The sequence below is a fragment of the Numenius arquata genome, chromosome 11, assembly GCF_964106895.1.
Source record: "Numenius arquata chromosome 11, bNumArq3.hap1.1, whole genome shotgun sequence".
Lineage (NCBI taxonomy): Eukaryota > Metazoa > Chordata > Aves > Charadriiformes > Scolopacidae > Numenius > Numenius arquata.
The window spans coordinates 27646128-27658655 of record NC_133586.1 but is presented as its reverse complement, the minus strand read 5'-3'; the positions used below and the strand labels follow the sequence as shown (position 1 = coordinate 27658655).

Sequence of the window (12528 nt, the reverse complement as noted above, 5' to 3'; positions counted from 1 at the left end):
CTCAAGTCTGCCAGGCTCCCTGTGAAATCGTTCACAAAATTGATAACAGCAGACACACATGCAATAAAAAGATAGCCTTGGGCAGCCCGAGTTCCCATTATGCAGATCAAGCCGCAATTTTCTCTAACAAAGCCTGCCCTGATTCAGGACTGGGTGTCACTTTATTTATTTATTTATCCACCCCCGGTCGCCCTTTCCCCCCCCCCCTTTTTTTTTTTTTTTTTTCCCCCCTCCTTTCCTTTTCTCCCTTTCCCGCCGCATCCCCGCCCTCCCCGCCGGGCCGGCCGGAGCGGGGTGTCCCCCTCCTTCCCTCCCCGCCCCGGGGACCGTTCCCGGTGGGGCCGGGTGGCCCCGCACCATCTTGCCGGGACCGTGTCAATGCGATTAGCTGCGCTCCAGGGGGGGCTGATGGCGGCACCGAGCGGGGACAATCGGATTAGGCTGCTCGGGGGCGGCACCGGGCGGTCTCACCCCCCCCCACACCCCCCTCCAGGAGGGGGGTGTTTAATAGCCGTGTTAATGACCGCCGGGCGGGGCGGGACAGGGCGGGTCGGGGGTCCCTCCGTGCGCTGAGACGGGGAAGCCCCCCCCCACCCCTCGACGGTCGCCGTCGGGAGCCGGCAACCGGCTGCTCCGTCGGGGCCAGCGCCCGACCGGACCCGGGGAAGGCCCCCACGGCACAAGCGGGGCGGGGGGGGGGGGGAGGGCAGGGGGCAGAGCCGTCGGGGCGAGGAGCGGGGCGGCGGCCGGTGCCGGTGGCTCGGGCGGGTCGGGCGGCGCTCGCCGCCGTCGGAAGGAACGGGCGCGTGTCGGTAATTGAATCCCGAGGTTTAAAAACTAATCAAGTCCCTCCCGTCACCGCTCCGGCGTCCCGGGACCGCCCTGCCAGGTGCTGATCAAATGCCATTACATCCCATTAACAGGGAAATTCTATTCCCTGTTTTCATTTCCCTTTACAAGCGGGGAACTAAGTAAATGCGGCTGAGCGTTATTTAATTTTTAACGCCTTTAGTCCAATTTGGACGTTAGGGAGCGTCTGCAAACTCGCTCGCCGCCCGGCGACGGGCCCCGGCTGCCGGGGCGCGAACGGAACCTGTCCCCGCGGGGCGCCGGGTCCCCTCCCCGGGGCGGCACCGGGTCCCCGTCGGGGCGGCCGCCCGGCCTGGCCCCTCCGAGCGCGGGGCGGCCGCGGGGCGCCGGGCCCGATCCGGGCGGGCGCCCGTCGGGGGGCGTCGGGGCGCGGGACGGCGCCCCCGCCGAACAATGGGGGCCGCGCGCCCCGGTGATGTCACCGCGGCGGCGGGTCCCCCCCCCTTCCCCCCCCCCCCCCCCGGCTACCCCTTACCCCCCACCCCCACCCCACCCCCCGAGCCCGGGGAGCCAATGGGAGCGCAGAGGCCGGGCGGCGGCGGCCAATGGCGTGGGGGGTGTGGCGCGGGGGGGTGGGCGCGCGGGGCGGCGCGGGGCGCGCCCGCGGAGATGACGGGGCGGCGCGCGGCGGGGCGGCGCGCGCTCAGGCAAAGTTTCGGCGCGGCGGGGCCGGCCGGGCCGCGGAGCGCGGCGGAGCGGCGGGTTTATAGCGGGGCGGCGGAGGAGGAGGAAGAGGAGGAGGGAGGCGGAGGATGGATCCGCCGTCGGGCGCGCAGGGCCAGCACCAGCACGAACCCATCAGCTTCGGCATCGATCAGATCCTCAACAGCCCCGAGCAGGAGAGCGCTCCCCCGCCACCGCCCCCCCGGGGCCCCGACGGCGCGACCTTCCTGGGCGGCCCCGGCGGCCGCGGCGGCGCGCCTTACCCGGGCCTGCCGGCCCCTTTCCCGGCCATCGCCGCGCCCTTCGAGGACTCGGGATCTTACAGTGTCAACCTCAGCCTGGCCCCCGCCGGCGTGATCCGGGTGCCGGCGCACAGGCCCATCCCCGGGGCCGTGCCGCCGCCCATCTCCAGCGCCATCCCGGCCATGCCCGCCGTGCCCAGCCTGGGCAGCCTCAACTTCCCCTGGATGGAGAGCAGCCGGCGCTTCGTCAAGGACAGGTTCACAGGTAAGGCGCCGGGGCGGCGCGGGAGAGCCCTGCCAGGCGACGAACGGAAGGGCAAATAAAAAATAGAAAACGAAATAACCGTAGTAATAATAGTAAGAATAAAAGCGAAGGCGGCCCGCCGGATGTTTCCCTCCCCCGCGCTCGCCGCGATCCGAAAAATCCTTCTCCTCCCGGCGTGGACAGCGCGGGCGCCCCGGGGGGGCGGCCGGGCCCCCGCTCGCCTCCGCATCCCTCCGGCGAAAGGCGGCAGCGGCACCTCGGGGAGACACGGTCCCTTCGGGGGGCGGCCGTCGGGCAGAGCCGCGGCCCCGGGGGGGGCGGCCGGCACCGTGCGGGCGCGGGGCTGACCCCTCTGCTTCCCACCCGGGCAGCGGCGGCGGCGCTGACGCCCTTCACGGTGACACGGCGGATCGGGCATCCCTACCAGAACCGGACCCCGCCGAAGCGCAAGAAGCCGCGGACGTCCTTCTCCCGGGTCCAGATCTGCGAGCTGGAGAAGCGCTTCCACCGGCAGAAGTACCTGGCCTCGGCCGAGCGCGCTGCCCTCGCCAAGTCCCTCAAGATGACGGACGCCCAGGTGAAGACCTGGTTCCAGAACCGGCGCACCAAGTGGCGGTGAGTCCCGCGCCCCCGGGGCCGCCCCGTCCCGCCGCCGCCACCCCCCGGCGGAGCCCCGGCTCCCAGCGGCACTGCACCCCTCTCCGGCTGCCGGTGGCCAAACGGTTGGGGTGGGGGGGAGGCGGGATTTTTATTACTATAATAGTATTATTACGGTTACTTTTATTTTTTTCATTTTTATAGTCCCCCATTCGTAAAAACCGGAGGGGCTATTTATAAAAACGGGGGTTATTCGTAAAAAAACGGGGGCTTATTGGCGCAAACGAGGGATCGATTATTCGTACAAACGGGGGTTATTCGTACAAATGGGAGCTTAGTCGTTATTGGCACGAACGAGGGGTTAATTCGTAAAAACGGGGGGTTTATTGGTAAAAACGAGGGAATATTCGAAAAAAAAAAAAAAAGGGGGAGAATTATTCGGGAAAAAAAAGGGGGAGGAATTATTCGAAGAAAAAAACCCAGGGGAATTATTCGAAAAAACGGGGGAATTATTCGAAAAAACGGGGTAATTTTGGGAAAACGGAGGAATACTGGGAAACAGGGGACTATTGGGAAACGGGGGGGGTTCCAGGCGTTTCCCGCCGCCCGGAATCCCTCCGTTACAGGCCGCGCGGCCCGGCGGTGCCCGGCCCCGCTCGGCAGCGGCGTGAGGATGCGCCGGTTCCCGGCGGCGGCCCCGGAGCATCCCGTAGCGTGCCGGAGGGGGGGGGGGGGGGTTAGGGGGGTCGGAGCGGCGGGGCGCGGGGCTGAGCGTGTCCCCCCCCCCCATTCCACCCCCACCCCCCCCCCGGCAGGCGGCAGACGGCGGAGGAGCGGGAGGCCGAGCGGCAGCAGGCGAGCCGGCTGATGCTGCAGCTGCAGCACGACGCCTTCCAGAAGTCGCTGAACGAGTCCATCCAGCCCGACCCGCTGTGCCTGCACAACTCCTCGCTCTTCGCGCTGCAGAACCTGCAGCCCTGGGAGGAGGAGAGCGCCAAGATCCCCCCCGTCACCTCCCTCGTCTGAGCCCGGTAGCCCGGGCACGCAGCGGACTCGCCCCCCCACCCTCCCCACCCCGGAGCTCGCCCGGCGGTTTCCCCCACCCCCGCCGCCCCCGGGGCCGCGGCTCGGCGCAGACGGGGCGGGCGCGGAGGCGGCGAGCGGCGTCCGCGGGGCCGGGGAGCGGGAGCGGAGCCGGGGCGGGAGCCGCCGCGGCGCTTCCCCGGGGCCGGCGCGGAGCGGAGCCGCCGGGCGCTGCCGTGGCGGGGCCCCGCGCTCCGCTTGTATATTCGTGTCGATGTTCCACTAGGAAGGGAAAAATGTCACTTTTTGTAAGAAGTGTTAATAATTTAATTTATTTATGCATCGAGATTTTGGGCACTATTAATATGGAATTATATAAAACCTCGATTATTTATATCGAAATCTGAACATAGGTATTTTGTGTTGGCTTTGCAACAAAAGGCTATTTTTTTTTTCCTGTTCTGAGGATAGTCTAAAGAAAAAAAAAAATACCTACCTATCACTTAGCGGAGGGGACTAAGTGGAGCCGGTGATGACTCGTTAGCTTAGGAAACCCTATTAAGCTGAAAAGCGGTCGCTTCCATCTGTCCCAGGTGAAGTTAATGTCAGCTGTAATTTATTCACCGTAGTAATAAGGGCTCCTTTCAGGCAACACGCACTCGGTTTTGGCCTCACTTTTCCAGCCGATGAGCTTTAGCGCACCGAAACGGCACCCGCACCCTCTCCTTTCGCCACCGGCTCTAGAGAAAGCGCCTTATGTTTCATAATAAAGAAGATTTGGGGTTGACACAGACCATGTATAATACTTTGTACTTGCCGAGACGTGTAAATAAACGTTTTCTTTAAAAACGCCTCTCCGCTCCCTGCCTGCCGCCGCGCCGGGGACGAGCCGAGCCCGGGGCCGGGTCGCTGCCGGGCGGGCAGCCGCCGGGAGACCCTCGTCGTTCGGCGGAGACGGAGGTGAGGAGCCGGCCGGGACCGGGGGCGGTGCAGGGAGAGGGGAGCGGGAGCGGCGGGCGGGCGGGCTCGGAGCGGGGGCTCCGGTAACGCACCCGGGGGCAGCTGTACGCGGTGCTGCCGCCCGCTCTGCCGGGGGACGGCGGCCGGGAACGGCCCCAGCTTCGGGACATCGGCGGAGCCGTCCCGGTGCAGGGTCCTGCCGCTTCCCGGGACCGGCGGCGCCGCCGCTGCAGAGCCCCGCCGGTCCCCGGTAACTCTCCCACCCCGGCCCCGCGGCACCGAGCCGCCTCCCGGCCGGCACCCAACGGTTTTCGTTTGCCCCGCCGTTGCTCGGCGGCGTGGGCGGCAGGACAGCGTGCAGCCCGCCGGGGTGCCGGTTCCCCGGGCGCCCGCCGGTAGCGGAGCTCGTTTAACATCGCGGGCGCGGGGTCGGGGCGGGGGCCGGTATTTTTAAGAACAAGCTCCCGTAGTTCTGCGGGTCCCGGTGGCGGCTCCTCCAGCGAGGAGGGGGAAAGCTGCAAAAGTGACATTTTTAAGAAACCAGCGATGGTCCAGGCGGGTTTCCCCCCCGCCACGGACGGGACCCCTCGGGCCGCGTCCCGCGGGGCGGCGGGCTCTGCCTCTCCCGCGGCGGGCGAGCGCGGCCACCGGGAGCCCGCAGAAGTTGAAAGGCTTTCCCGGTGCTGAGCTCGCCGTTTCCCCGGCCTGGCAACGGCAAAGAGCGTTTTTGGGGCCGTTAGTCACGCAGGGTGGGGGGAAAAAGGAAATATTTCCTTAGCCAGCCCTTTCGGCCGCGGGTCTGGGGAACGGGCTCGGGTTGTAGCCGGGATTTCGTTCGTCGGGGGAAGGCGGCGGAGGTCCAACGGCAGGGCCAAGATCCTGTCGCGCCGTGGGTGATGGTGCTGGGACCGTGCGGCTGCTCGGCTGGTGTCGTTCACCAGCCGGGAATATGCGCTGGAAAACACCGAGCGAGGGAAGGTGTCTGGAAGGGAAGGGAAAACCCCCCAAACCCCCCCCCCCCCCCCAAACAACGGGGAAATCTATACCTGGCTACGGGGTGCGGGGAAATGTCGCGCTGCTGCGGTGCGTGGCCCTGTCCCTGTCCCCCCGCACAGCCCCGCTGCTGCTCCGCACCAGCCCCAACCTTTCCCCGTTTGTTTCGCCCGTTCCCCCCTCCCTGCCACCTCCCCTCCCCGCGTTGCAGTGCTGCCGGTCGGGCTCCGGCCCCGCTGCGGGGGCTCACACCGCAGCCCGGCGACGGGTCCTGCCCTGGTCACTCGCCCTGGGGGTTTTGTCACCCGCTGCTCCTCGGGCAGGGGATGGGGCAGCGTCGCAGAGAGGAGAGACCCCGAGTGGCATGGGCAGAGCAGCCGGGAGAAACCCGCGTGTTGGCTAAAATGTGGAAGAGTCAAGCTCTGAATAATTCAAGGGGGTTGGAATAAACGGGTACCCGTATCCACACGTGTATTTGATGTTATGTTTTTATCTGTACCCTCTAACATCGATAAACTGCATTGTTTTCAAGACAGCCTTTTAACTGTTAGAGCGTCCCATGATCCTAAACTGCCGTATTCCTCATTTCCCTGCAGTTTTTTTTTTTTTTCCCCAAACTGCTGCATGCCAGAAGCCATGTATTTGCAGAGAGCGTAATGATGCTGCATGTTGCAGTAATCAGCTTTGTGGCAGGCGAGGATCCGAGTGCAAAGCCGGGGAGTGCTTACCGCCCGGTTATTAAAAGCAGCGCAAGTGGGTCTGAGCTCGGCGGTGACAGCCCGGGCTGGCCTCGGCCTCTCCTCGCCGCTGCTGCCCCCGGGCAGCGCCACGGGCAGCCGGATCAAGCCTTGGGGTGCGCCAACTTTCCAGAGGACTTCAGGAACCAGTAGCTTCCACTTCAGCCACTGGAATGGTTACCGAATAGCGGGGCTTATTGCGCTGGTGGCAGCGTGCTGGGGCTTGCTGGGGTTACAGCTGGTGTCTTTGTTTCGGAGGAGCTGGTCTGGAGGTTCTGAGATGTGCTGGGTACGAGGGAGACAGGCTGCCTCGTGTATCCACGTCATGTAAGACAAGGTTGCATGGGTGGTACGGGGGTGCTGATGCGAGTGGTCATGCTGAGGGGGACAGAAGTGGGGGTTACCTCTAATTACTCTGTCCAGTAAACCCTCACCTGTGTTTCTAGGAGCCTCGGGGAAACCCCAACACACAATATTTCCCTCTGTGTGGATAAAAGCAGTGCTCCCAGCCAGACTGATTCAGGTGCAACAGGGTTGTCCGATGGTCCTTGCTGTGTATCTCCAAAAGTCCATCAATAGACAAAGCCACCCACAGGGACTTGCGTGGACTTTAGATCCTACCAGCTTGAGCCTCCCCATCCCAAGGGATGTAATCTTGGGGGATGTGGGTGCCCCGTGGAGGAGAGGGCACCTTTTGGGGATGGGCTGGCTGCTGTTCTGATGCTGTTGATTGTCCTGCCCACGTACTGCCCTTGGGCTGTGTGGTGGACAACTCGAGTTGGGCTGTCCTGTACAGGCAGCAGTTTGACTGCCCAATTTCTGATACAGCCTTCTTGCAGCATGGGTTCTGGCTAGTTGCAGGGCAGTGGGGTTTATCCCCCACCCTCCCACTCATCACTAAACGGTCTTTTACCTCCATGGGAGACTTTTCTTAAAGCACTCCATTTAGCAGAGGCTGAAGACCAGCGGTGTGCAGGCAGCGTGAGGGCAGCAGCAGCTCCTGCAACTGTATTGCAGCACGGCTAATTCAGGGGGAGTCGTTTGAGCGTAGGCAGTGCAAGTCCTGCGATAAAAGATGTGGTCTGAGAGTGCTGAAGATGCTGCACATCCCGGCGAGCTGAGTTTAAATATGTTGCTGTTTGATTCTGCTATGAAACTGGTAATTCTTCGCATTTGGATCATCTTTCTGGAGCAAGTGAAATGCTGTGTCTGTGCAGGCACGCTCTGGGAAGCTGTGCACTCACATTCCCTCCTGTACGGAAGTTTTAAGCCCAGGAAAACTTGTGTGTTTGCTGGACAGGGATGGAAAAAGGCAAGGAGAGTTAAGGGTTATTGCATTATCAGTGGGACTTAACTTCAGGCAGATTGCTCTCTGAACTTGGCTTAATCCTGAGTGTAAGTGATTTCCCACACGGGGCCGAGCAGCCGAGTGGGTAGATGCACAAGGCAGAGCTCGGGGTAACCGGAGCCGTGTGGAGGAACATCGACCGTTTCCTCGGAGTCCCTCCTGACTTTGCTTTAAGCCCAAACCCCAAGCAGCCCCCGTACCACGCTCGCATGCACAGGCACAACCCCCTCTTAGGATAAAAATGGCTCTGTAATTTGCATCTCTCAGCATTATTTTGTGCCCAGGGTATTAGATGATACGAAGTAATGCGTGGTGATCAGATCTGTATAGGCAATTCTTTTCCTAAATGGGTCTTAAAATCAATGGGTTATTAGCTCTCCTTCTCCTCTCCGTGATGAAAGCCCGGTCCTGTTAAACATGCAAACTACACAATATTCGAAGCCTTGGTTTACAAAAGTGTTTTGCTCAGCTAGGTCATAATTTAGCTCATTTATAGCTAACATAAATAATGCTGAGATTTACACCTCCCTTACGCCTATGAATTTTCCTTGAAGCATGTATTTCTGCACCACAATCATCCCCACCGCTGATGAAGAATAATGTAAGGGCTGTGCCTCGCTCAGGTGGGCGCTTGCTGCTATAGGTGCTCCTGCTCTGTGCGTAGAATCCCTCCTCGGGTGTTGCCTTGAGCAGGTTGGACCGTGTGGCTGAAAGTATTTGCCTTCTGTGCAGGTGGGCATTTTTGGGAGAGGGGCTAGATGCACTGTTTGCATTTCCCTTCAGTGTTGTGTGTTCTCCTTTCCTGCTCTCTTGAGTCCATGAAGCTCCTAACTTTTTCCTGACTTACAGCAGCGGAATAAATATTTCTACTTGGTGCAAGCTTGCTTTTGAGGATCTGAGTTTACCTCCTGGAAGGGACCCAGTGAACTTTGATGGAACAGAGCTACAGTACAGTTGGTGGCAGTTTGGCACCTCTGTGCTTTTCCCCCTTTTCTGGGGGGGGTGTGTGTGTCTGCATTTTTAGGCATTTCAGTACTCTTAGAAATCTACTGCTAAGGTACAACTGCAATTGTATTTAGAGATTTCACCCCCATCAATTTTCTTTTAAGAGATAAAATGCTATTTTCAAGTCATAGTAGAAAACAAGAGCCAGCTGCCTGAAGGCATCTCTGCATCGCGCATTCAGAGGTGTCCACACAGCCTTTGTAGGATGTGCCCAGAGCTGGAAATGCTGGGGAGCACAGGGCAGGAGGCATTTGAGGTGGCTCTCACATTCTTTAGGCAGCAGGGATGAACGTTCCAGCACTTCTGCAGGAGCAATGTGTTGCTGCGCTTTGTGCTGGCTGGTCTGAGCCCAGTGAACTGCTGGGATGTGGGATGTCCGGGCGCTGTGCTCCACTGAAGAGTGGCCTGAGCTCACGGGGGTGCTGAGCAGAGCAGGTTCTAAACACGCTCATAAATCCAGACCTTAGGCCATTCATCAAAATACCTTCACAATTAAAAAAAAAAAAAAAATAAATTAATCCGCCTCTTGATGACAGACTTCCACAGCAGGTTTCCCAGTAACACCTGGAGTATCTGTATAGACATCCAGGGTATCATGTTGATCCTTGGTGAAGTTTCCAACCTCAGCCTGCAAGTAAGCGTTGACCTCCTGGGAGTCCAGCTGAGTGTTGCTGCTTTGCTGTGGAGCATCATACATGTTCACATGTAAAAGTCAGTGGGGCAGAACCTTCACTATTACCAGCGTGTGGTGTTTGCTGGGTCCTGCCTTGCTGCTCTGCCTTGTGGCAGGGGCACAGGGATTAGACCCAGCAGTTTCTGTCCCCTCTGTCACCTACCTGAGCTGTTTGAATGACTCCTTGCACCTCTTCTGGTATGTATGTTATGTATAGCGGTGAGATGCGTTTCCCTCTGTGCTATGACCAGCTTTCTCCGAGGAGTAATCCAGGTAGGAAGCGGACACCGTGGAAAATTGGTGTGAGTCCATGGTCCAGTGAAGGTCCTTGAGCTTGGCAGGAAGGTTGGACTGCACAGGCACAACTGGCAGTGTCTGGTCCATCCTCTGTGTGCCTGAATCTCCAGCTCCCTGTCCAGGTGAATCTGTATTTTTATGTTTTTTATTAGGGACACCAGGCATGGGCTCACTGTCTTGGGTTTATTGTCTGTCAGCTTTGGACTAAATAGCACCTGGACAGAGGGGATAAAATTCATTGTTGTGTTTTGCCTACAGTATTACTGGGCTGCTTCAGCCTTTGGAAAATGGAAGGTCATTAACCCTTCCCAGGCTCCTTAAATGACTTAAGCTCAATGCCACAAGTGTTCCAGAATGCCCAAATGATCCCATTAATTTGGCATCCAGTGTATGCTGCATTATACATACTGACTTCCATTGGCACATGCCACATCCAATCCATTAGTTGTGCGCAAATGCACTTAAGTTTTTTATTGCTCTTAGTTTTGTGTCATCAGCAAAGAAAGGTAAAGTTGATCTTCATCTAAATCACTGACATGGATTATTGCAATTGATTACAACGAAGAAAGAGCTTTTCAAGTTTCAAAGTTATGTTGTCTTTTATTTCCCCAAGTAGTAATCTGTACTGTTTAAGTTATTGCACAAGAACTGTCTCTGTAAGAGCTGTCCATATTACATTCCTCGTTGAGAACATTTGTGTTAGTGGGCTGTCGTGATTTCCCCCCCCCCCAGTTCTGTACAGCACGCTGTTTTTATTCCTTCTGGTGGCAGAAATGCCCTGAATGCTCTTTATTCAACCCAGTTGCAGAGGGAAAAAAAGGAGCAAGCTGCGTGCCTGCTGAAGGTAACCTATCCCGGTTCGGGAAGCTGTGTTTTAATGTGAGAGTAAATTATCTACGATTGGAAAAATATTTTATTTATAACTTAACCCAGCATTATTTTCAAGCTTAGCCCCTTTGCTGGGCAGGCGTGTTTAAGGCACTCGAGCATCCAGGGGCAGCAGCCCGCAAGGGAAGGATGTGGTCCAGCATCGCACTGTTTTTTTTGCTCAATGATCAGTTACGTTCAACTAGAAAAAAAATCAGGGAAGCCGTTACTAGGTCCTTCCAAATCACCCTGCTTCCCCTCTGCCAGAAATGCTCTGTCTATTCAGGTGCTACTTTCCAGCCGAATGGGCCTTCATCATTTATACCGTGCCCTTCTCCGGCAGATACTTGTGCCCAGGCTCACCTTTGCACGGCTCGGGAATCTTGCTTAAATCCAGGAGGCTGATCCTGTGGTTAAAATCAGATTTATGTTTGCGGGAAAAATGCCTCAGCTTGAATTCAAGATATTTAACTCCCAAGTACTTTCCTGGGGCAGTAGGTACTAATGCATTTGTGGAAAGACCCTCTGCATAGAATCGTAGAACGGTTAGAGTTGGAAGGGACCTTAAAGATCACCCAGTTCTCTTCTGCTTTGCTCCCACCGCTGCCGGTCTCTTCAAAACTCCCCGCCTGACCCCAGGGCAGCACTTCTTAAAATCTCACCGTGAAACTTAACTTGAAAAAAACCTAATTATTAGTTAATAAAGCTTGTGGTTTATGGACTGGAGCGATAGCAGAGCCTGGCTAGAGTATGAAGCTGTTAAACACGGAGGCTGCTGGAACGGTTTGGCTGTTTTAATACAAGCGGGAGAGGGCTAGCTCTGCCGCTGGTGTAAATCAGCAGAGATCCATTAAGTTCAGTGGGTCTCTTCTACTTTGCAGCAGCTGAGGACATGACCCTCAGTACTTAATTGGTGGTATAATATAAAGGCATTAGACTCTCTTCTCTTGCTCATCTGCACGCGTCCTCCCCATTAATGGTAATGGGAGCAGCCTGGAAGGGAATAAGCAGCCGCGGGTGGGTACGGCTGGTGCCGGTCCCACCAGGGCTGGTGCTCCGTAAAGCTCCTCTCCCGCCTCCAAAGAGCCGGCGCTCTCAAGCGGAGAGGGGAAAACAAAGCAAAAACGCTTAATAATTAAAGAAGCCTTCAAATCTTTCCCTCAGCCTGAGGGGAAGGAGCGAGAGCTCTGAGGGCGCCTGTGTTGGGGCTCGGCGTGTGCTGCAGCTCTGCCCTGCCGGGGGGGGACGGGCATGGCTGGGGGACAAGCACCTCTTTCCTACACCGCCCCATCGCTGCAGGTAGCCGTGACACCATCCGTGGCAAATCTGATAAAGCAGGGAATTTTGCCACAGCAGAAAATGTTTCTAAGCCCAGACAAAAGGGCACCCCAGGAGCGGGCTGGGATGAAGCCTCCTGCTTGCAGTCCGTGGGTAGGGGCTTCAGGCTGTGCTCCTCTTCCACGCCAGCTCTTCGCCTGTCTCCTCCAAACGTGTGTCCAGCACCCGCTCCGGGAGCAGAGGTGAAGGAGAGAGGACAGGGATGCTTTAGCTGTCACCGAGCTGCAGGCCTGGGAGATGGCAGCAGTGCTCCTCCAAGCCTTTTTGCCGAATCTCCAGTCTTCGGCCTTTTATACCCTCGAGGTTCGCACGTAGGCAGGCACCAGCGGAACGCGGTTATCTGCAGGGCTGGTGTGTAGGAGCTGATTCCTTCATAGGCAGTGGAGATATATGAATTACCAGGGGTAATTCACCTCGTTTTGGCTCTGACGTCTAAAAATAGGTCCAGGGAGCTGCAGTCCTGCACCCTGCTTCATGGATTCTCCTCAACAGAGCTTCAGAGCAGTACTTGGCCGTGCTTTTCCTGGGGTGTCTTAACATATTCTTTCTCTTCCTCGTGACATCTGTGTTTTTCTGGTCTCGTGCAGTTCCTCAGCCTTTATTTTCAGGCAGGTCCTTCGGTAGCTGCTGAGCACCCTGCTCCCAGCTTC

General features: G+C 58.1%; 1 protein-coding gene across 1 annotated transcript; it reads left to right on the top strand.

Moving 5' to 3' along the window:
* The first annotated feature begins 1622 nt into the window (after positions 1 to 1622).
* TLX3 (T cell leukemia homeobox 3) lies at positions 1623 to 3663 on the top strand. The gene is made up of 3 exons (XM_074156322.1): positions 1623 to 2040; positions 2412 to 2655; positions 3453 to 3663. Exons 1-3 carry the CDS (start codon positions 1623 to 1625, stop codon positions 3661 to 3663), a joined length of 873 nt encoding a protein of 290 aa, XP_074012423.1.
* The last annotated feature ends 8865 nt before the right edge of the window (positions 3664 to 12528 follow it).